We start from the raw sequence: 24896 nt of genomic DNA, 5'->3' as shown, positions 1-24896 counted from the left end.
TGTCTTAAAAATCTAAAACAAAAATTTAATCAACACTATCGTATTTTAATTTAAGGCGTATTTTGTTCGTCCACTGTACATACCGTACTCATTCGATATAAGTGAATATCCATACCACGCGATAATATTTTCAGTTACCCTGGCATGTGTCTGACCCCTCATACAGGCACGCCACCTTCAAGCAGTTCAGTAAATTGGCTGGTAGCATGCATCCTCAAATTAACCCAATTTTCTTAATCAGTGTTATTTCTTATCTGAATGAGAGAAGAGAAAAAAAAAATTATTACAATAATTGAATAAAATTTACATTCACCCAGGATACATAATTCTCATCGTCGCACACTCCGTATACATATCCCTCCGTTAATTACTTCATTTAGGCTGTTATTATTTCTTATTATTTAGATGAAAATATCAGATTATTCAGAATGACAACTCCGGTAGACACTATCTTATTCTGTATTTCCCGTGGTATTTATTTCCTGTGTGAGGCCTTATATTCGTCATGGAGGGAGATGTCTACGAAAATAACAGCCGTATAAGTACCATCTCTGTTTCCGCATTCACGCCCGAGTACGTTTTAGCGACGGTTGGATATCCGCGAGTGCATTACCACTCCGGGTGGGTGGGGGGGGGGGGATGAGAAGGAGAAGGAGTACAAGCCGATCTAGGATTTTATATGCCTCCATTATGGGTAATAATTATTCATTTATGTATCTTGGTGGCATTGCCATGGGCTCGGTATTCAACATATGCATAAATTGGTCAATAACTATTTTTTATGATTTTTAACAACTGAAGGGAATTTTTATGCGCCTCAGGAACAACTTGCGCGAGACGAATCTTTTTTAATTTTTTTTTCCCCCCTAAATTTTGCTCAATTAAAAAAAATCACGAACGTGGAGTTCCTTTTTTTTTTTGAGGTGATCCCCTTCGGAGTATAATAGAAAATAATTCAAAAGAGCACACACTAATGCTCCTTCACCCCCCCCCTCCTTCTCCCCCGGGTCACCAACATCCGAGAATGCATTGTCGAAGAGGGAGGTGTAGACCGCAGCATTCACGCGTACCTAATGGCCCCCAGCCGAGGCATCGATGCAATTTATGTTCCTATATTGCAACCCATACAGTTGAACTAATCGTAATTTCTACCTCACGCTCCCCATACAGTCCGGATCATACGAGGAAGCGAATCGGTTCACTAGCTGACTCCAGCTTACCTCCTTCCCCATCGGAGCATTATACTGATGATTTTTTTACGATATTTCGAGGACAATCAGAGGAAAATTGAGTTGATAAAAAATATTCTTCTCTTCGGGAAGAAATTAAAAATAGAAATTAACCCTCTGGAGGGCGAAACGTGGGGCAGAATGATAATTAGTCATTTTTTAGGTCAAGTTTTGTGGGGAAAAAATTGCCTTTTGTCCCCTGGAGGTCTCAGTTACATAAAATTTATTTTTGTGTACGGGATTGGGTTCTTGGCAAAAGACACTCTCGATTGTCAATTTCTGGTGAACATTGTTGTCCCATCGGGTTAATCCCGGTGCACCGGTATACCACAGCGTCATTGTAACGGGGTGCCGTCGGAAGAGAGGGACCCTGGCGCCTTGAGAAACTAGGAAGTACGTTCATTGTGCGTGAGTACTGTAAGTACTGTACACGTAATACGGCGATGCTACACTGGGGGCTTTTCAACGCGAAAGTAAAGCTAGGTGAGGTATCTGTGGAGTTGTGCTGAGGAAGGATGACCGTTATGATGATTATCGTTGGGGGTCTTTGAAATGCGCACTCTGGGCTCATTCGTGGACTTTATAATACACTTTTATCCCTTACTCACGTCACTCTCGGACACATCAGGGGATCATTGCATCTTTTACACATGAGTACAACTGTTTATTGCCCTTGGGATATGAATTTTCACGTGGTTCGTTGGATTTTTTTTTTCCGACTCCCACAGACTCCGTGACGGTTCGCCTCATTTTTTCATCATGCAAATTATTTCAGCGATATAAACACGGACTTTACGGACTTTAATTCGCTTACGGTTTTTTATTCATTCCGAGATGAACAGAATCTGGTGAATATCTGCCGGGAAAGAAATTTTAAGTAAAAGTTAGACCTCCAGGGGGTGAAAGTTAGTTTTATCAGAAAAATTATTTTGTCGCACGTTTCACCCTCTCGAAGTCTAATTTTTTATCCAAAATTTATTTTCCGGTGTTGAACGAAGGAAAATACGAAAAATAGAGAAGACAACAGAACAGATCGCTACAGATTTTTTCCGACTGTTTCCCTCCGCAAAATTTGCTTTGGAAAAATTTAAAAAGGAGATTAAAACACTCGAATTACTGTCAACATGAAAAAATATGTCCTCGAATTAATTACAAGGGCAAAAAATCGTATGAAATACAGGAGGTCCGATTGAGCGTGACTCGGTAACTAATTGAAGCTACGAGTGGTTTAAAATTTAATGGTTTCCTAACACGAGACGAATTACTGCTTATAAGCTATCAATTTATGTAACGGGGCGTACACAAGCCGGGGGAATAACCAAAATTGATTGTATCGCGCAGTGAGTTGTACTCGTGGATGCGATACAGAAAGCCCTCGGCGATGTATTTTCGAAGTGCATAAGGCCCCCGGAGGCACCTGTGGTAGTGTTCAATGGTATACAATCGCAAGGCCCCGCCAGGAGTAAATGACTGTTCATCTTTATTCGGCAATCCGATTTTCTTGATTACTGCACTTGAAATTGGGTTCTCCGGTGGCCATTACCGCGGGGCCGGACCAATGCCGGGGGCTCTCCCCTTCGCACCGCCCTGAGTCGTGTGAGAAAACTGATAAAAATTCATTTGGAGGAGGAACACTAGGGTTTCGAGTCTTTGAAAATTGAAAACAAAATTGATTTTCAAATTTTACGCGACTTTGCAATTTTTTTTAACATCAAGGAAGACGAGAATTTACTATAAAAATTGTTACGACTTTGATTCTCTCATGGTAGAAATAGCAATTCTCCATGTAAGGTGTTATTACCACTAAATCATTAAATTTATAGCTGATTGCTGACCTCCAATCAAACAACCGAACTTGAACCGATGTTGAGAGTAATGATAACGGAATTCCCCAACCGACGAAAGAATTATCAATTCCATCGATCCACTGACCCTCGTCGATCTCTAATCCAGGTGTATATCTCTTCCCAGATACCGAGTCACTATCCTCCGAATGGCCTCTCACACGTAGAATAAAACTCATAAGTCTTGGAATTGGAATGAGGAAGTTCGTTAGTCCTTGGAAATGGATTGAATTTTTACCTCATATTTTCAGTCATTTATTTCCCATAATAAAACCATAAAATCCGTCTAAAATAGTATAAATTGCCCGGACTATTAAGAATGAAATTTAAATCCCCGAGGTATGTAAATAATAAATTGTGCAAAGTCTGGGTAGTTTGAAAAATAGTTGAGTGGTTGTATTAAAAATGGCGGAATAATAATTAGACAAATACAATGTGAAATATATATTTGATCGTCTAGTCCCACTGGCGCCAATATCCACTTTTCCTTCTGCCAATATTACCCCCGTCTTCAAGCACTTCTTCAACTCGCAATTAGAGAGCTGCCATTGTGAGGAGATGAGGGATAAAAAAAATGGGGGGGAGGGGGGAAGAGGTACCTGGTGAACACGCATGTGGGTCGCAAGAATTGCTGCAATTGCCAGGGTAAATACCAGTCGGTGATGACCATATCGTCGCGTGTAATATTTTTCATTTGATTTTATTCTCATTATCCGACGTATTAACTGCACTACGCAAATTCTCAGTTTATTTGCGTGTGCATTACCTTAAAATCGCACTATTTATTTAAATGATTTATTATACTGTTCGAAGAAAACCTCTGGTGAGTTCATTACACTTAATTATTTACGCGAACAATTCTTTAAAATTAAAATTACACTGAATTGAAATTTTTTAAAATGAAATCGACTCAATTTTCACATTAATTACTCATTAGAAGGGGGTAAAGAGCCACGTGAAATTCCCAATGACCGGTGAATCCACAACAATAATGAAGTTATACCTGAATGTGTATACACAAGTGCCTTGGGACATCTGACGACGTGTAACTGTCGAGCTAAAGGATAATGTCAATGTCCTTGCCACCACGGAGTCATTCGCTGGTGGAGGCCCTAACCTATGTTAGCTCGACGCGCATTAGCACTAATTAGCGCCTTCCTACGAATGCGCGAGCTCTACGCGCACAACATACCCCAGTGAAGTGTATTTTCTGTCTCCTTATTTTTCGTGAGTGACTCGCTATTTATATGCTGTTCCCTTCATCCTTCGTGAGGATTATTTTATCTCTTATCGTTCAAAACGATCTCGCTTCATCAATTTTTTTTTTCACTGGGGATCATGTTGGCGGGAATAATGCTCATTAATTTTCGGCCCAATCTGCGCTCAGTATTTATTAAACAATATATTGCGACATTGTGAACGGGCGCGTTATTTTTCAAGAATTTTTTTCTCCTCGGGTTCGTTTCTCCAGAACTTAATTAATTAATTAATTAATGTTAACAATTAATTAATTAATTATAAAAAGCTCGAAATGTAACTAGACAACGAAACTTTAAAGAAAAAAAAAGTTTTTTTTTAATCAATTGATCTTGACCCTCGATAACAACAATTTCTACCCCACAAAAATTCATTAAAAAATCGGATTATGCAATTTCGATATCATTGTTTCGATGCAAAGTCACCAGTGAATCCTGAGAAATCGTGTAGACACATGTGCGTAGGCAATAATATCAGTAAGTCCTTGCGATTCACTCCACCCACACACACGAGCAAAAACCAGCTTAGCGCAGACTCATTGACGCTATTATCCCCAGTCTCAATGTATAAATAAAGTAGAAATAGCCACAAACGTGTGTAGGTCGATGGGTTTACGCAACGGAATTACGTTATACTATCATATCATCCCGAACTTACGAGGGCGTGACAGCATATTCAATGCGGAACGATCTTTTGTTCGTTCGGGCGTAACACCACCCGTTATCCCTGAATTCCTCGAGATGTGAGTGTATGGGAAGTGGTGAGAGCAACTGGTGAATCTGTAATTTCTAATGCCTTCCGTGGAATTTGATGGAAAAATGAAGACAACGCCCGAGAATTGCGGAAAAATTGAAATGAGATGGGGGCGAGAGATAAACTCAATGGCTCATGGCTGTTTACAGCCCAACAGGTGGAGTAACATTTTATGATCTCAATCGTGATAAATAAATTCAGGGAAACGTTATTATCACTAAATTATTTTTTTTACCGCCGATACCGTCGGTTTTTCACCTGTCGGGAAATGGAAAATTATCAATTGAGAAATAATTGTTGTAAAAATATAAAATATATTTATATTCATCAGACGATTCATTCCAATCGTATCATGAACTCGTGAGATATCGATATTTACGAACGTCCAAACCACCCCATCACTTTAATCTCCTCTTTCCCCTTGAATTCCCCCCCGACATTTAACGTCGGACTTAACTTTATTGTTCCCATCTGGCAGGTACATTATCACCTGGGACTCAAGATGCCTTTTGTATCGTGTATGAAATAGGTGAGGCAATATAATCCAATGGATACTCAACCACAGCTAATGCAGTCTCTCCTCACCATCTACGATGCATATATATTGTCAGTATCACCATTGCTATCTCATCGGATAGATATCGCGGTGCGTTAATACTTTCCGGTATCTCGAAATGCTTCCTGACGTCCTACGGTAGCCCCCACAAACATGCTGGCCATTCTTGGATTATCAGGGCAACCTCTCGTGCATTATTTCACAATGGAGAGGGGCTGAATAAAATATTGAAAATAAAAATTATGGCTCGTGGGCTTGTGGGTATAATTTACCACTTGGCTGATGCAACCTACTTTGCGTGCCTTCTCACAGTCATTCATTTATTATTACTGAGAGTAATTGTTATAGTTCACCAGTGCACGTGAGCAATATATTGTTCAGATTCATTTGGATTGTACGTGGAAATAAATTTTTTGGAGAAATTAGGACTTTAGAGGGGGAAAGGTGCGATGAGGTGATAGTTAAACATATTTTTGGTTGGAAAAATTAGACTCGAGGGGGTAATTTTTATAATAAAACTCATCTGAGTCCTCATTTCACCCTCATTTCACCCTCATTTCAAGTCTAATTTTTATCTAAATTTTTTTCTCGTGTAATTTTTTTTTTAAAAACAAAGTGCCTCAAAAGTTATTAAAATCTTCATAAAAATGAATTCTTTCCATCTTCCCGGTGCCAATTAACGATATCATTGATGCCGACGTAAAAGATATTTGCGGTTGTAATCGGTGGCAGTTTATATGATCGATCTACCGACGCAACACGTCCCTCGTCTCCAATCTGTGTATGCGGTTGAGGTATATCATAACCACTGATTTAAAAAAACCCCCCCCATCACCCAACGGAGCCCACACGAGATCAAACCGACCCATCCACCCATCCAATGTATATACATCCACTAAACTATCGTATATACGTCTAGTAACGTACGTGACAGATTCAACGACGAGATTCCACGTTGAGTTTCCTGGCCGTAAATAATAACCCCTGGTGGAGATTTTCTCAGATGATTCGACCCGCAGCTGAGACCCGGGAGGCACACCACCACCAACCGCACGTATACTCTTATGGAGTACAAACTCAACTGGTACCTTTTACACCCCGACGTTTCTATCAGCATCGAAGATTAGAAAGAATTTTATTCGTTTGGCTTTGAGTTTAATCCCTTCTACCGTGGTAATTAATTATAATAGAGTCTGTTAAGTTGAATTATACATCGGTGAGAATAAAATGTTAATGAAAAACAAATTGCCAACTATCAGGGACGATTGGACGTTGGGAATGTGGTGGAAAATATCTGGAGGTCATGGAGAGGACTCGCCATTATATTTTATCACTTTGAAAAATGTACCGTGAACCGTTCGAACTATATTTATTGATTAAAAATATATTTTGATGGATTGAACAATTTGATTGATGATAATATCTTCACAGCATTAATCCATCAGTCGTGATCGGGGAATTAAAATATTCCGGGACATCTGAGAGCCCCCGGGGGCAGAGGGACGTGGAGAATATCACATTAAAACAATTAAAAATCATTAATATTCACCCCCAGAATAAATAAGCCCATTTGCCCTGAGGGAAATAACTCTAGCTCGCGAGTTGAGGGCAATCTATCGGGTGGAAACGAGTTGTATGGAGCAACTGGTGAGCAATTTCTCCTTTTCCGATGTATTCCACCAGCTAGAAGAAAAGAGATGAATGATAATGTAGAATGAGACAGCCATTGGCTAGCCGTTGAACGTAAAGTCCGATTTATTGGTTTGAGCGTATTAATTATGCCGGCGACGCATTTGCCGCGTAATAACGCCGCGGGGTTATGTGCTACCAGACTCGGGGAGGAAACTTTATATGCACCTGCAATGTGTCAATGAATTATCGTGCAAATGCACGTTTAATTCCTTTATTCGTTTAAAATATTATTTTCCAAAGAAATTTTCCCACCTTTCAAGTTTTGTCTCAACCGGGTGAGAAAAATTCTTGAAAAATTACGGAACAGTTGAGCATTTTTCCTGAATTTTCACGGAAAAATAATTTTTCTCTTGGTGAATGTGTTCGTGGGACTTATTGCAATTTATTTAATATGAAATTAAATATAAAATGTTTCTTGTTGCCACTTGATGACGTCTAATTAAAGAAAATTGTTGCACAATAACGAAAAAATATTCTACACTAATTAAACTGATATCTCATTTGATCTAGAAAAATAAGCAATTAATTATCTCTGATATTGCGATTTCCCACTTAATTTCCGGGTTAATGATTTTTCCTCCGGATTTAAATCGATTGAAATTCGTGAAATACTCACACCATTTGGTTCTTTTCAAATTCTACTCCCTCGAGTGCTCCCACAAATTACGCAATATCCCGGGTAATTATTTCCAACGTGAGACGCAAATGTCACGCAAGAATTTTGTATAGTTTGCAAAACGTTAAATGAAATAGTTGAATAAAGAGAATTCGAAAAGAATTACTGCCTGGGTATTACTATTTATGGCCCGTGAACGTACGAGGAGACAGTCCACGGTGGAAGAAGGAAACCGGAGACGTAGATTTTACGCGACAAAGTGGCGTTAAATGATTAATTAAGGGAATGCCAGGGAAGGACTGACCCAAGTGATTTACGTAGTTTAATCACGCACACTTGAGGGATTTCTCTTTTTATTCACCATTTGCGTTTAAAACGTACGACTAGACGTATCAATGTACCATCGGTGAGACAGTACAGTGTGTCTTTGGATGAATTACAGAGACAAACACGGATGAGTTATGGGACTGTTGAACTTTGAAAATTTTTACTACTTTCGCCGGTGTTATTGTTCTCCCCTCATAAAAATGGCCGGACACCAATATTCAATAAAAAATGTCTGAACGGAAGGAAAAATTATTGAAAAATTACGCGCAATTTTAACAAAATCAGAAATTAATTTCAATCGTTTATTTCATATATTTTTAAAATCGCAATGACATAAATATTACTCGGGACGAACGTAAAAATCGATAAATGCCAATTAGATCAGGAGCTATGATATCGGCCTAATTAAACGACTAAAAAAAAATAATAAATGAGTTTAAAGTAGTCGAATGTTTTCTCCCAGTGCGATATATATTACTCGCGCTAGTATTCCATAACGTCTAGTGCAAGAGCGAAGTCAGCGAAGAGTTGTTGTACCTCCTGGGATACTAAGCCAGTAGATGGGGGCTTAGAAAGCATTACCCACAAGACGCGGCAAAGTATAGTAGGCATCCAGAAGAGGATCTCAGCGTCAATTAAGCAAGAGTTGCGAGACAGGCCTAGGACGTATACTCGCGCAATCTCCATTTTACTTTGCTCTCCTGTTGGCTCGAAGCTGGTTGAAAGAGAGTCCATTCGTCCTCTCCTCTCTCAGCATAACTCGTTTATATTCAATCGTCATTTCCTTTTCCGTCTGCTCACTCGTTGCTTACTCTTCATAATATTTTCAATGGTGTAGCAACGAGTTTGTTAAATTTTATCGATAAAATACAACTGATGTACAACATTTTCTGGTTAATTTCCTGCTCCTCAGACCTGTATAACCATAAAACGAGGGACAGACGTGAGGTACAGTTCGTCGAACCAAACAGTTACCTAATCTCCTGGTTTCTGACCTCGGTGTATTGACGCGAGACCTTGAGACACATTCACCACACGCGATCAGTCAAAGTACTCATCGTAATTTCCAAAATTTCACTGTCATTACCGGTATTTTTGAGGGGAGTGTCAGTGGTGTTGGTGGGCTGACACTCATTGATGTAATCCACTATAATTCCAGTGGAGTCAATGTAATCGAGGCAGACGGTGTCACACTCTCTGGATAATTGTTCACCAGAGGCTCTCGCAGACCAATTTTTTTATAATTCTCATAATCTTGACACTTCAACAATGTCCCCCATGTCACCGACAGCAATCAGAGGTGCTGCTGATACAGGAAGTGGAGACCAGATATTTGAACATTACAACTGCACAAGTGCACATCTCCGTGTCCAAACGACTCAAGTGTATCCCACATTTGCATGACCAATAGCCACCTCTCGTGATCGGTATATATATAACATTTACCTGTCAGTTGTAACGGTATCGGTGCTTTACGATCGAGAACTCCATTATTTTTTTTCTATCGGTTCAATAATTTTTGTTAATGTTATTCGTCGTTTAATTATCATTCACCATAACTCCTCGGCCTTTCCATTTCGATATCTCCTGCATTGGTACTATTGGACTATCGCGGAAATTAAAATACAGTACGTTCCGCTCGAACGGTATTTCCGGGTGTATTTGTCATCGTGATACGGACTGAGGAGGAAGAGGGAGTCTGGGTAATCTTTAGTTGGACACCGAGACCGAGGCCAACTGAGGGCCTTTACACTGCATCGGGTTACCTTCCTGGATTCATTCACTCTGGAGTCAACTCACATCCAGGCGCGCCAGTGCATAGACGTGACTGTTTACTGGGCCTGGATGTACGGTCTTCCACTGAGTAATAATAATTAATTTACAAATTAACGTGATTTTATAGCGGATTAAAATTGATTGGATACAGGAAAACATTCGGTGCACAGCGCGGAGAGAAAAATTGCGGAACATTTATGGAATTTTTGCTGAAAGTTTATTGAAAAATTACGTAACTGTTCCGTCATTTTTACCGAACGTTATTTTGACAGATTAGGGAACAGGTGCGTAATTTTTCAAGAATTTTTCTCTCCGGGTGACTGTAGGGGGCGATACGAGGGACGAATGTTAAGTTCACCACAAAAATTACCCTCTCAAATCCAATTTTTCCACCGAAACATGTGGTTAATTGTCATTTTGCCCTCTCGAGGTCTAATGTTCACCAAAAATTTCATACCATCCACAGGAAAAAAAAAAACTTCCGTTACCCCGAGCCATTATCACCCATCATCACCTTGCGTCATCTTGCATGCTCATAGCCCGTAAAGCCTCTGCAACATTCAAGTACCACTTACAAGGTATTGCGTACACGCGCGGTCTGAAACATAATAGCTATGCAATAACCACTTCCACGGTGCGAACCTCCCCGACGAAAATATTCACGTCAGGTGGTGGAAAATAAAGAACTGAAAATTTTGACGCCCGTAAAACCGCACGAATGAATCATTACACCTTTTGGGGGGTCGTAATAATATTTAATTAAAAATATACTACACCGTGTGAACTGCATCCTAATCAATCATTAATTTCATTATAATTTTGTTTTTATTCTACGCGCGGAGCGAGATATGAACATGTAAACCCACGCCGATGCAACGATGCGTGTTCTTACCCGCGCAATATCCGGATGTGCGGACAGAGTAGGCGTCCGATGGCGCCAGTATCGAACAAAATCAATTTATTCCCCGTCTCCGAGGTATCTGCGGATATTAAAAAAATTATTTCTTAAGAAAAACAACAAATGGTCCCATAAAAAGTGCGCAAGAGTTTCATTAAAACTACAGAGTAGTAATTAAACTATTAAATTACAATTGAATTAATTTCTCATCCATTATCACACGTTTATTCTCTTCATACATTTACTCAGGACGTGATTAAAGCAATTTTTACGAAACCTTTCCCCTCCCGCCCTCATAATTATTCCCCCGAAAATGTACCGCACCGAACAAACACATTCTGATTACGGAATATATGTTGTAAAGAGTGATTCATGAGCTACGTGTTGCACACATCTCTTTCCAATGCCGAAGAATTTTTATTTAAACAATCCATGTAAGTTCGATGACTCGGCGATCGGTGGAAAAAATGCCTATCATAAACCGCTGCCACCTCTTCATCGTCACGCATCACCGGGTACTTTGTGCCGCTCGCGTCCTCGAAGACGACGCGCTCCAACGATGTAAAGGCCGGTATACTACAATACCAGGGGGGAGGGGGAAAGATACAACGCAACATTATGGATACGATCATGTCTGACAGATACCGGGGGAACCGGTGGATATCGGCAGGGAGATATTTCAGCTGAATAAGACATAAATGTACTCACAAAGGGATGAATTGCTTCTTATTTCCATCCCCTGATTAAAAAATTATATTTTCTTTTTAATGGGAGTACTACAACAGTCTCAATACAATGCAATACAAACATAAAAAATATAAAATATCAGAGAAAGGATATTTATGAAAAATCTTTTTTCCCTCCAATATTTCAATATCATCGGCCACATTCACAGGGAAAATTCTCCATTTATCCCCCTGTATGCATCCCCTCCTCGCTAATTCCACGAACTGAATGAACATCGCGAAAGAAATGACCACAACCAGAAGTTGAAAAAAAAAAAAAAAAAAAGCGTGTTATTGAGGGAAAAAATGTTGAACAAGAAACATGCCTTAGTCGTAAAGCAAGAGTCAGACGAAATTCTGAGAAATCAAAGCGATTCCACGCACACAGACTCGCAATCGGGATAACTCCAGCGGCCCCATTGGTATCCCCCTGGAGTTAAATCCATGCGGTACCCATAGAACTCTAGAAAAGTGCCATCTCGCCTCTTCCCCTCCCCTGCCCCCCCTCCCTCGTTCAATAGTTGGCTACGCACCATTGCCGGTACAATGTTGCTGGAAATCTCGTAATCCGAAAGATCGTTAAGCGCGCGAAATCCTGTTGCCGGTACGAAGGATAGTCAAGGAAGGTGTATATACCCAGTGGTACACAGGTACTTGGCCAATATCTATCCCCTTAATCTTCAGCCTCAAACATCTGCCACATGAAACGCCAACAATTACCTTTCGTGAAAAATAGTTAATGGCATGAGCACCAGAGGCTCGTGAATTTTCTGGTAATTCGTACAAATATACAACTGCATACGGAATAATTATGTTTGTTAAAAGACTGAGTTGTGCCAGTTACTAACCTGTCTAGAGGATGTTCACTACCTCGTAATTCCCCGCAAATTAATGCGATAAGGTATCGTGCACTTTATACGTGGATGACGATGAACTTTCAGGGAGAATATCAACGTTATATTGCAGGAAGAAAAATAAATACATTTGTCAAATACTCTTTGTTTAAATTAATTCACTGGAAGAGTTCAGCATCCCCCTTTTCCGAGGATTAATTTATTAATTAAAATCACGAAGATAAAACATTTATTCCCCTGAAATTCAGGGTAAAAGTCATGGAAATGTCGGTCCAACGGTGACACGATGGAACTGCCGTAAAAATGTATTAAAAATTTCCGCAAAAAATAAATAAAAAACTCCAGTAAATCCGTGAACTAGTGTAAACAGTGAACAGTTGTTTGCTGGTGTACGGTAACCGTTAAAACAAAACATTATCTGAAACATTGATCCTGATAGTTCTAGTGCACGACCACTCGGCTTTTTTTCCCTCTCATCTTCTTTTTGCAATGGCAATTTTTTTCGTAAATCCATCCTTTGAAATGTTTTTTTTTTACCGTCATTTTTTGTTAATCCACCGTTTAACCGTGGTCACGAGTCCGGGGCTGCCGGTTCGAGGCGGTCTGTGCACTCATCGGTTAACGGTATTTCTCGTCGATCCTCTCTTTACGAGTCCTACGAGAAACAACGTAGCGAATGTTGCAGGTTGGGGCATGGCGCAGGTGCTCTCACCGAACTCGTCTTCTCAATGAACGCGTGAGGTAGAGGAGGGAGAATGGAAAAATAACTGAGAGAGATGGAGATAAATGTTGTGAGAAGTTGAGAGTTTGGAGAGAGGGTTGAATCGGATATGCTCTGCAGAGGGACAAGAAGGTTAATCCGTGTCTAACTGTAAGATAACCGGCCTATCCGGATCGGCCAGACATGGCACACAACGATTTCCAGTGTTTCAGGGTAATCTCTCGAGGAGCGGCTCATCTCAATGAATTTTTAATTGACTCAACATTCAATCTGAGGGAATAAAAACTTTTCCCATTTTTTTTTTGGTCAAAAACCCTTTTCCTAATGAGCAATATCCTAATCAATAATTTTCCAGAACTCACACACATAAATCACCACATCTTATTAATAAAAAATCCACTGGCATTTTTTTTACAGACGCAAAATGATCGATTACAAACCGAGTCCCTGAAGGCGAGGACGGCAAGATAAAAGACGCCGAGGATAATCGTATTTTCATAAAAATGGGAAACAGCAGCTCCCATCAACACTGTCCCACGAATTTAGCATCTCAGGAGATGGGACGCGGTTGGACACAATCATTTCCCCGTGAATTGACGCGACACCACTCACAACCCCCGGGGCACAAGGTCCTGCCTGAACCACCCAATCAGCGTTTACGTGCTACCAATAATGGTAATATCATTCACAACGGTGGCACCATAAGTGGCCGAAGACCATCGGCTTTGACGCTGCCGCACGATCTTAACAAGGTATACTATCGCATGCATCAGAATCCGGAATTTATCGCCGCCCTGTGCTTCGTGGTGTTCATTATTGAGGGGAAGAATAAACATTCTGGGGGAATCAATTGTTGTCTCGTCAAATATTCTCGTGGATATTTTAACCTGATAAATTATCAATTTATTTTCATTTTTCCGGGTCGCAATAATCCTGAATTATATCGCCACTTCATAACCCAATACTTGAAAAAAACCCCTCAAATTGATTAACCATTGCATTGACATCCCCCAGCAGGAGGCGTACCGCAGTAGAAGTGCCTCGACCATGGCACCCCGTGGCCGTGACCATGGAAATCAGCACAACTGCAGTGGTCACTACCGTCCCTGCAACGGCAACTGCCGGGGCGCCGAAATGATGGAGATCAAACGATTCGGAAGTGAGCCGGACCTTCGTTACTCCCCGACGGAGCCACGACGTCAGGCCGAGACACGTCATTCGGGCTACTACCCCGAACGGGAGAGCCGTTACCGTGGCAAAAAGAAGTACAAAGCCCCAGCACCGCCGACGAACGGTGACGGCTCATCGCCGGACTCGTACAAGTGGGAAATAATCGGTCGTGAGCGTGAAAATATGAGACAAGAGGATGATCCAAGCGTTCAGCCACCTCCTAGACGATCGAGGCTCTTCAAGACCCGGGCCGAGACGAAAAGACAATTGAGTAATTGGCAGTCACAGACTGAGACCAACGACAGCCTTCTGGATAGCGAGAGAAGATGGCGCAGTGGTGATAAACGTGGTGGCAAGGAGGATCGATCGATATTGCGAGAGTATCAGGAGCAGGATCGCTGGTCCAGGGATGAGAGGAAGAGAGCGAAAAAATTTGATGGTAAAAATACACTCCAGCGGAGTCTGTCAAGCCCGGAATTTCAGGCTGAGTTGATGCAGGTCGCGAGAAAAGTGAGGAACAAACTCGGTTACAATAAGCGAGTTGGACCTGTTGGTGCTGCAACAGTGACAACAACAATTGAACAGCGCACTGATTTGCGAATTTCAAAGTCTATGACGTCTATTGTCGACAGCGGGAGAGATAATCAGGGGGATCGTAGAAATTCTAGGCTGTCGAGGGGGAAAAACAAGAGTGATGAACCGTTGGTGAACGGACGCGATGAAATTCGGAGTTCAGCGAGATTAACTGGTGATAAAAAATTTCAAGAACGTGCTAGGAGTGAGAACGGAGTCATTAGGAGCCATCAGGAAGTACGTTTATACGATGAGAGCAGAATGGACACTCAGCATGCTGAGGTACGTGAGAATGTTGGTAACAGAAGAAGAGTTCGTGAAAAGTCGACGACCTGCGGTGACAAGGTCATCGGTAATGGCTGCACTGATTTCAATGGGGGAGGGAAATTATTGAATGGACAGTGTCACGGTGACAGGAGAAATGACAGGGCGAGGATGGCCGATGCTGGCTGTAAAAATGATAGGGAGGTGGGGAGAACGAGGTCCGATAGCCCTGGACAGAGAATCTGCAGAGACAGAATGGATGTCAGGGGTCAAGGCTCTGGGAGAGAGAGCACACCCGAGCCACCGAGGGGAGAGGACGAGAAGATCGGGGATAACAGGAGGAGGAGAAATAATGTTAACGTGGATATCACCGGGGATTGTGAGAAATGGACAGCTGGGGCAAAATGTGAAAAGTATCAGGTGATAGCTTGTGAGAATAACAGCAGCAAGGAGACACTGGAGGTCGTCAACAAGAATTGGAATGTTAATAATGGGTGAGGGCTCTTCATTTATATTTTTTTGATCGCTAGGATTTCCTAACATACGGCTTAATCCATCAGTCGGAGCTTCCATGAAAGCTCTGCTGCTCAACAGAAGTATAATACGATTAGGGAAATAAAATAAATATCCAAAGTACTTGCGATATCATCAAATTCTTAAAGCAGGTGCACTGATAATGAACATTTAAAATTCACATTCAGTTTATCGACGAAAGACAAACAGCCCGTGAAGAAATTCTACTTCGATACCGAGGATGATAAAGTGCAGACGAGTACTGAGCGCAAGAGCAACCGGATTCAAAAGCGACTTCATGAAAAGGAATACACGAAGACTCAGAATGGGGTTGATGAGGTAGGCTTTTGTGATAAACCCACGGTGACCATACTTTTCACGTACTATTTCATAGTTAATTGAGAGTCTTGTTTTTTTTTGTCTATTTGTGGCGCTTCAGAGAACAAGTTGGAGGTAATTTTCATGATTATGTGCATACCGAAGATGTCACGAGGGTTATTATTTTTTCATCGTGAAAACCCGTTGACATTTCTGTTTCTGGTTTACTGGTATATGGTATAGTTAACGGGGAATTATGTTATCCAGATAAAAATTCAAAACGAAGATATAGCCCTTAAATTACGGCCGACCTTGCCGAAGAAGCAATTGGAGATTCCACGATTCTCACCGTCGGCTGCGTGGAGATTGTTGTCCGCCTTGGAGACACCAGGACCGACCATGAGCACAGCCAGTGAAGAAATGCCAGTGAGTATTGATTTACAATTATTTATGTTTCTTTTTTAATTTTTCAAGTCTATCAGATTCAATTCTGCATTCAGGGAAAATTGATAACGTGGTTTCGCCTAACAATTAATTTTTCTAAAACCGTCTCATCAATGGAAACATTTTTTCACGCGATTATCATAATATCTGATCGTCAGTGACTGGCAAAATCGGTGGATGCAGCCTGACATTTGCTCTTCCCCTCCTGTCGTTCAATTGTAAATCATACTCATGTCCTTGTGTGACATCGCCGGCACGTGGAAAACTGGTACCAGGTACACGTTGATAAACCGTTTGAATTCCTCGATACAGTCTCGCGCACAACGGCACAATCTCGATTTACTTCCAATATCGTCTGGAGCAATATGGCGTTGGGAGTGAAATGCTTCCCACTTTTAGTAGCCATCAAATCAACAAATGGGATAGAGAGAGAACCGTTGGACGAGGGGCTTGTTATTCATCTGCATTCCGTTCCAATGACGAACTATCATTACGTGATTACGATTGAATGATTTCGTGATTTATAGCCATTGTAGACGATCATTTCAGGATAATATTCCAGTGGAATGGAATTATTTTCGCGCTTTCTTTACCGGAATGACCGGTGGATTTCTCTTGAATTAAAATTGCGAGAATCGATGGGCGACGGTTGCATCAATAATTGATAATTGTATTGGTGGGGGAAAAATTTAAATTGCATGGATCGTTGACTTGTTATTTTCACGCGAGTTATGTTCTATTTCGTGGGAAAAAATCATGAAGCCCCAGGTTTCACGGGAATATCAATAAATTTTTTATTTATAGGCAGAAAGGGGAAGAGTATTTCTCAGTCCTATTGTGCGAGTATTAGACTAGACGAATAGTTCATTAAAAATATCCCAAGCTATTTAGTGAAAAATTTTCCCCAGAAATTATTATTTTGAAAAATATCCAGCAATGTAACGTCGATAAAATCGACAGTTCCCACAGAAATCCCTCACCTCCCCCTGCCTTCCAGGTAATGTACGAAGAGCGTATCGAAAGGTTATCGAGGCCGCCCCCACCGTTGATAGCCCTGGGTCCCCGTAGCTCCCACGACAAGTCCGGAGACTCCGGTATATCCGGAGACGCTGGTGGACCGAACGAGGACTCTCCCAACATCAGCACCGCCAGGCTAAAAGCCCAGGCATCCAGGCCCACCTGGACCCCCCAGCAGGATCTCGGCGAGGAGTCTAGTAGTGATGCAGGTGTCGATTCACCCCCTCCAATGCCACCATCCGTTAAATTTCCCTCACGACCTCATGTATTCTCCCTCTCGCTCCCGAGGGATGACAATCGTCACACAGTCTACGCAGTTGACAAGACAAAGGAGAATGGTTCATTCAATTCCCTCCAGAAGATCAAAAAATCGGTCTCGGGGGCCTTTGGCCTGAGCTCCGTGGACTTTGAGAGGAAGCGAAATGATATTCTCGACGACAATTGGCTGCTGTCCACGAGTGCTCCTACCTCTCTGCAGCACAGTCAGGTGAACCATATTGGAAGTGGCAGAGAGAACGGAGGGAACTCTCCCGGATGGGACACGAATTTTGCCGTTGTGAATTTTGATGAGGAACCGGTGGAGGAGGACAAGCCTGATTTCCCCGTCGTCATGAAGCCACCGTCCTTCTCCTACCTGGCATCTGGGGGCCACGTGATGTACCTACCATCGTCCAATGGTACAGATCAGCGAACCCAGAGCCTGAACTACAGGAATTCTCTGGGTGACGTTGGTGTGAAAAATAACTCGAAGAATTTGAAGCCCAAGGGGCCAAATGGCTTGAGCAGTGCCCCCAGCGGTGGTGCAATCACGGATAGATTCAAGGAGAACGGAAATCTCCAACGCGAAAGGTCCTTCATTAACCTGGGCACCAAAGAGCGCACATCCATGAATTTCTCGAAATCCTGTGAGAATATCTCCGAGATGAAGCAGCGGAGCTGCTCACCGTCCAATGAGCCGGAGAATCTACAAGATAAGAGGAATGATCTTAGTAATTTGAAACTAGCGATAAAACCAAATCCAAAGGGTAAGCGGTTTACCTTCCAGTCGACTGTGAGGCAGATCGAACGCAGAAGATTGGCGGAAAAATTGTCACGTGAGGCTGAGGCCAAAGAGCGCCAGAGGAAGAGTGAGCTTGAGGCTATGAGGAAGGTGGAGGAGGAGTTTCAGAGGAAGCGAGCTAAAGAGAAGGCTAATATCAGACAGCAGTTGAGGCTGTACAGTATGGACGAGAATGCGAGGTATGTTTGGGAAGGTGGAGAATTATTGGAGAGAAGATATTTTACATTTTTTTAATCGCTGAGAATTTTTCTATTTACGCTCCTTCAGGGTGAAATTTTATTGTCCATCTAAAGTCAATTATTCGTGAAAACAATTAACCGGTGAAACAAACGAATTTGTCCTTTCAATTTTATTTAGAAAATCATTTCATAATCACATAATTCAGTGTCAAAACATGTATTTCCAAGCATCGAAATTAATTCGCAAATGTCGTTTCACGACTTTTCTGAGAATACATGAATCACTTAATTAATCAATAAATTTTTCCATTGAATAGTAGTTTGCCTCCGGTATGGGACTCTCACGTGTCTCGTGCGGATCCGGACGGTGCGCCGTCGTCATCAGCATCGTCCCCGACTTCCGCACCACCTGGTAAACACACTAACAATAGAAAGGCCAGTGTTAGCAGTGACGAGTACCACAGGAAGAAAGAATGCCGCATTCAGCAACAATCACAAACGCCGAGGGAATACAAAGACTATCGTCCCAAGTACTACGATTGGGCTGGTAGTAACGAGTCATCCTCTCATCTCGAGATCAAACAGACCACTGTTCATCCGAAGATTGTTTGCGATATTCCAAAAAGTTCTCATGTGTTCGTTGATACGAATAATCATACGGGAAAGCCAAATTCAAGTTCAACGCCACGATCAGACAATTACAGGTAATTAATTCGCATATTCGCATAATTTTTAAAGTTTCAAATGACAGGTTAAATTTTATGTATTTGTTTTTGTAAAATAGAAAAGATTTTGCTCACGGTGCTGTCGCAGCCAGGTCCTCCCTGGCCAGCAGTGACAGTGAATTATCTCAGCCAAATACTCGCCCTCACTCGAGACAGAATGGCAATAAAACGAGCAAGCCCGTTCGTACTAGGTAAATAAAACGTCCTAGTTACCGCTAATGAGTATACAAATCTCGCTTGACCCCTTCTAGTCTCGGAAAGCCAGTATTTACGATCGATGCAGTTGCCAAAGTGGGTCAGTTTGCTAAGCATTGAACATAATCTCCCTAATAAATTCCAATGTCCAAGTACAATCCATCTTCCTGATAAAAAATTATTCATCATTAGTTGGCTAAATCCCTAGAATGAATTTCAGTATTTATGGATAAAATAAAGTTGTCTCTGAGTCGTACTATGACCCACTTGATATTTCAACGAGTACTGCATGTTGCATGTCCGACTGAAGAGTGAAAATTATGCTCTGAATTAACACGTGTACGCCTCAACATAAATTAATGGAAAATTGCGAGAAATTTTCACAGAGCCATTGAACAATTTAATAGCCACACACAGAGAAACGATACATTTGAATTCAAACAGATTTCTATCCAATTTGTTTTCCATTTATTTCAATAAAAAGTTTTTGCCTATAATTAATCCGTCTCCGATTTTTATTTCACGCAGGTTTTAAGATTGCCGTAGAGTAAGTAATCCTAACACCTCTAGTCACCTAACAACGCTTCCTTAAAAAACAATCGAAATCAGCGCTTGCTAACAGCAAATGTTCTCAGTAACAGAACTAGGTACGACTGCTTAATGTTCGCCATAGCATCACCCTTAAATCCTCAAAATCAATGTGTCTCATTAACTTGTATAATAAATCAGGGATGAGTCATCGCCAAAGGTTAATAACGACCAGGAAACAAGATCGACGACATTAGCGAGATCGACGAGTCCAGCTAGGAGCTCAGAGGTCGCAAGTTCAGAGGAAGAGGCACCGGTTGAAGCCATCAAACAAGAACGCAATTCCATCACACCGGCAACTGGATTTATTCTCAATACTGTACAGCCATTTGTCAGAGAAAAGAGCTATCGACCTATTTCGTTCAATCCTCAACCACCACCACCACCACCTCCACCAGTGCCCAGTTAAAATTCAGTTTAAAATTATCGAGCGTTTTCCTCCATTTCCTGATTCATAACTGAGGGAGAAATTTTTTTTTATTGTCGATAAGCTCGCAAAAAATTCAATCCCACATTCCAGGAATCACCTCATAGTTAACAATCAACTCAGGAAGATGAATATCATATAGATGTTGAGAAAAAAAAATTTGGGAGAAATTTTACACGTTCTGAAGATTTTATTGAGATTTTTTGTTATTTTCTGTGGATCATTGGATTACGGAAATGTAAAATTGATACATCGTCTTTATTCTTTAATCCAAATGGTTAATTGTACATTTCTATTATTTATCATTAGCATTCTAAAGAATAACCAAATGTGTTCCATAAAATTTTCCCTGCCCTTCTTCCTGTGTAATCCCATAGTATTTATGCCTGTAAGGTAAGATCTAAGTTTTAACAAAAACCCCGAATCAAAGATTTTTAGTCCGAATGAATCGTTCGTTAACCAATTCTTTGTGTAAATGTAACTTATCTAATCGATTAATAGTTTATCGGATAGGAAACAAGGTTTAGGGAAACAAATGTATTGTAATTATGTACAGGGAATCTTGTAATTTGCTCACCTAAATTTAATCGAATAAATAATTAATGTTTTGTGTAATGTTTCTTGTTTTTATTTCCATTTATGGACGAATGACGTCAAGGATGAAAATAAAGAAAAACATGATTAACAATTGTTTGTTGAATATCAATACCTGACCTCAGTAGTCGTACAATTCCGCATTGTTTAACGATAAAGTCACTCAAAGGTCGATGGAAGACCAATTTTTGACCTCAGTAGTGATAAATGGCGAACAATTCCACTTCCTCTTCACTCCTTTACAAAAAAGAAGTCTAAGATACTTCAACGTTTCATAATACAATGGCTGAATCGTCAGAAACTGTAATTTCGTGAGTATTTCATCACAAAACCTCTTCCCCAACAATTCCCAAGTCCACAAGATCATTCTTCAATCACCACCAGAGAAAGACCCTTCGAGTGTCTCCTGGACGAGTCCTCCAGCGATGAGGCATCACCACCAGTCTCTCCAATATCCTCAAAGACCCTTCAGGCCCCTCCAAAAGCCGCGATATCGACATCAGCGTCAGCATCAGCTTCAGCTTCTCATGGACAACATAAAAACCTCTCTGACGAGAATATTGACGAAGTACCTCAATACCAATTATTGGTTAATTGTTAAATAAAAATTCTTACCCCTAAAAAATTCTGTACGTCCCTCAAAGCCCCACGAGCCGAAAAAATTACTTCTCCAGGTAATCCTGACGATGACATGGCTGAAAGGTCGAGTGGGTGCAGCATATTACAACATCGTGACATCAGAGTTATTCGTGATGGACGACGTAATCGAGGACGACTTCAACTACTGCATCACAAGGACATTGTACCGGCAGTGCCAGCCACGCTATGTGATCACATCGTCAGGGTGTCCCGAGGCCTTCACGAATGTCCTGAAGAAGCTGATAGTCAAGGACACAGTAGCCAGCTCGATGTCGAGTGGCTCCGGTCTAGATCGAGGAGCTCAGGTGGCTTTAAAAATCCTTTCGAAGAATGCCAACACCTTCGAGGACTGCGTTCATCGAGTCAACCTCCTCCACCTGACGTCGGAGCCCGAGGGTATGAGCAGCAATGAGAGAATAACCTTCCTCAACTCAGTCTTGAATTACAACTCAAAACTGATGATTCACGCTCTGGGGATGCTGCTGAAGTACATCGACATCAACTGGGGAAAATTGGCTCTTGATCCCAATGGCGAGGCTGTCTACCTCTACGTCAACTACGTGAGACTGCGGGATCTCGTGATGATGGAGGAAGAGACCTACAAGGAGCTCAACATTATGCAAACCAAGTACCACCCCAGTCTTTTCAAATTCGGTGCCTCTGTCAAGCACGAGGGGATGAACCTCTTCACTCTGCTGAACCGATGTCAATCGAGGATTGGGGTGAAGTACCTCTGGAGGCTGATGCAGCAGCCGACGAGGGACGTTAGCGTCCTCCAGGATCGCTTTCGAGTCACCGAGTTCTTCCTCAATCCTGACAACAGAAATCTGTTTGAGAGCCTGAGGAGTAGTTTGAAGAACCTCGTTCGTCTGACACCAGCTCTCCTCAATCGCTATGCCACACCCCTGGCCAAGCCCCACGACTGGAAGAAACTGAGTGGCACGTTGTCCAGTGTCATGCACATCGGCGAGTTGTGCGACTCCTGCAGGACATCTGCGACTATCTTCAGCAGAGTTGCCAACTCCGTTACAAGGCATATGCACCAGTCTCGGTACTTTATTGATTACATCGTCGATCATGAGATGAGCAAGCACCAGGGAAAGTTCGCGGTTCGTGCTGGGGTCGATACTGAGCTTGATGAGCTGAACGACCTGAGGAAGTCGCTTCCTGATATGCTGGCGGAGTATGTCTTGAAGGATATGCCTGGACTGCCGGATTCTGTGGACACTGCGAAGCTCATTTATCTGCCGGATATTGGGTTCTTGTTGGGGATCACTGGGTGGATTGGGGAGCCCCCTGAGGAGGTGGAAATTCAGGGGCTGGAGTTTAAGTGTTCCATCGGGGGAATTCGGCATTACAAGAGCGCCACTGCTAGAGGTGAAGATCATTCATTTGTTTAGGGATTAGATTCTATTTGAGCCAATAATTTTCTAGGAAATTTCAAGTACATTTCTGGAAGACTCTTGGAAGATCTCAATTTTTTTCCTCAATATTTTAGAATTGGACGAGTCCGTGGGGGATATTCTGTGCAGGATAACCCACCGTCAGAGTGTTATTCTGATGAAATTAATTGACTTTATCAGTGAAGACATCGTATCTATTGCTAAGGCTATTGAGTGCTGTGCAGAACTGGATGCGTAAGTATTTTTCAAAACTCGCCTGTCCAATAAATTTCCTCGCTGCACATCGCCACAAAAAAAATCCATCCTTTCATTCTGCCCCCCAGCTTGATGTCTCTCTCGACACTAGCCCGCGACCACAACTACACTCAACCCAGGATGGTAAAGTCCCACTTGATCGACATAAAGTCTGGCAGACACCCCCTGCGCGAGTTATTCAGCCAGTACGTCCCCAACGACACGCAATCCGGAGAAGGCAGCAGCCTCATCAAGATCTTTTCAGGTCCAAACGCCTGCGGAAAAACTGCCTACATGAAGCAGACAGCCCTGATCGTCTACATGGCACACATTGGGTGCTACGTGCCAGCTAGCTCAGCGCGTATCGGTGTCATAACTAACATCCTGACGCAGATACCCTCGATGGAGAGCAGCTGCTACAACGCCAGCTCCTTCCTCGTTGACCTCCGCCAGATCAATAACATTCTCTACTCGTCAACTCCCAATTCACTGATAATCATGGACGAGTTTGGACGAGGAACTGCTGAGATTGATGGACTGGCCCTCCTGGCAGGTGTCCTCACCAACTTCATCAAACGCGAGAACTACTGTCCCCACATCTTCGTCGCAACCCACATGCACAGGATCGCCAGCATTCTCCCGGAGAATCCAATCTTCGAGCTGCAGATGTTCGAGTACATCTTCAGTGAGGACAACAGTTTGGTTTTCCTGTACAAAGTGACATCGGGCTGCGTGGAGAAGAGTTTCGCGCACGAGGTGGCTAGGAGTGTGGGTCTGCAGGATGATGTGCTAGTGGAAGCTGGTGAGATCTTCGAGGCCATGCGGTGGGGAGGAAGGCCGTCGACGAAGCCTCAGGAGGATGGGAGGATCCTGATGAGACGGATTGCTACTGTTTCGATGGAAGGGGAGCAGGGGGCAGGGAAACTTAAGGACTTGATCAAGGATGCAATGACGAGGATTTTGTAATAGCGGAGGTGTCACAATTGTTATTAATTTTTATAAATAACTATCGATAAATAAGACTTTTTTACAAAAGGTGATCTCTCAACTCCATATGATCCATTTCGATAGAGAATCGTTTGGAGTTCAATAATTTATTTATTTAATAATGGGTTAGTAGAAAATGAGGCACACAGAGGTAGCTACGTACATTATTTATTTAAAAATTAATAAGCAAAAATAATGAAACATTTCAACATTCGTATACCGATCTCTTGTGGTCGCTGGCAGCTGCCAGACTCGACGGTGGCGTCGTCTGCCGCCTGGGTTAGAGCCCAGGGACCGCCATGAACATGAGTTTGGTCT

General features: G+C 42.0%; 2 protein-coding genes across 6 annotated transcripts in view; both read left to right on the top strand.

The window, feature by feature from the left end:
- The window catches only part of LOC135169693 (uncharacterized), a 44934-nt gene extending 23598 nt beyond the window's left edge, over positions 1–21336 (top strand). The window contains exons 2-10 of one of the 5 annotated variants that reach the window (XR_010300243.1): positions 13666–14000; positions 14263–15749; positions 15957–16107; positions 16354–16512; positions 17528–18786; positions 19104–19490; positions 19571–19702; positions 20235–20353; positions 20436–20455. Coding sequence is in view for 4 of the 5 variants with exons in the window: in XM_064134916.1 (XP_063990986.1) it covers positions 13752–14000; positions 14263–15749; positions 15957–16107; positions 16354–16512; positions 17528–18786; positions 19104–19490; positions 19571–19702; positions 20436–20703 (4092 nt within the window). In the remaining variant the exon portion in view is untranslated. Of the gene's footprint in view, positions 1–13665; positions 14001–14262; positions 15750–15956; positions 16108–16353; positions 16513–17527; positions 18787–19103; positions 19491–19570; positions 19703–20234; positions 20354–20435 lie in introns of all 5 variants that reach the window. The other 4 variants (XM_064134919.1, XM_064134918.1, XM_064134917.1 and 1 more) reach the window with 4 other exon arrangements.
- Positions 21337–21503: 167 nt separating this feature from the next.
- Positions 21504–24557, top strand: LOC135169493 (mutS protein homolog 5-like). The gene is made up of 3 exons (XM_064134544.1): positions 21504–23331; positions 23453–23591; positions 23681–24557. Exons 1-3 carry the CDS (start codon positions 22002–22004, stop codon positions 24555–24557), a joined length of 2346 nt encoding a protein of 781 aa, XP_063990614.1. The 5' UTR covers positions 21504–22001.
- Positions 24558–24896: the final 339 nt, after the last annotated feature.

The sequence above is a fragment of the Diachasmimorpha longicaudata genome, chromosome 15, assembly GCF_034640455.1.
Source record: "Diachasmimorpha longicaudata isolate KC_UGA_2023 chromosome 15, iyDiaLong2, whole genome shotgun sequence".
NCBI classification, from domain to species: Eukaryota; Metazoa; Arthropoda; class Insecta; order Hymenoptera; family Braconidae; genus Diachasmimorpha; species Diachasmimorpha longicaudata.
Note: the sequence above shows the minus strand (reverse complement) of the source record. Positions and strands in the feature narration are given on the sequence as shown.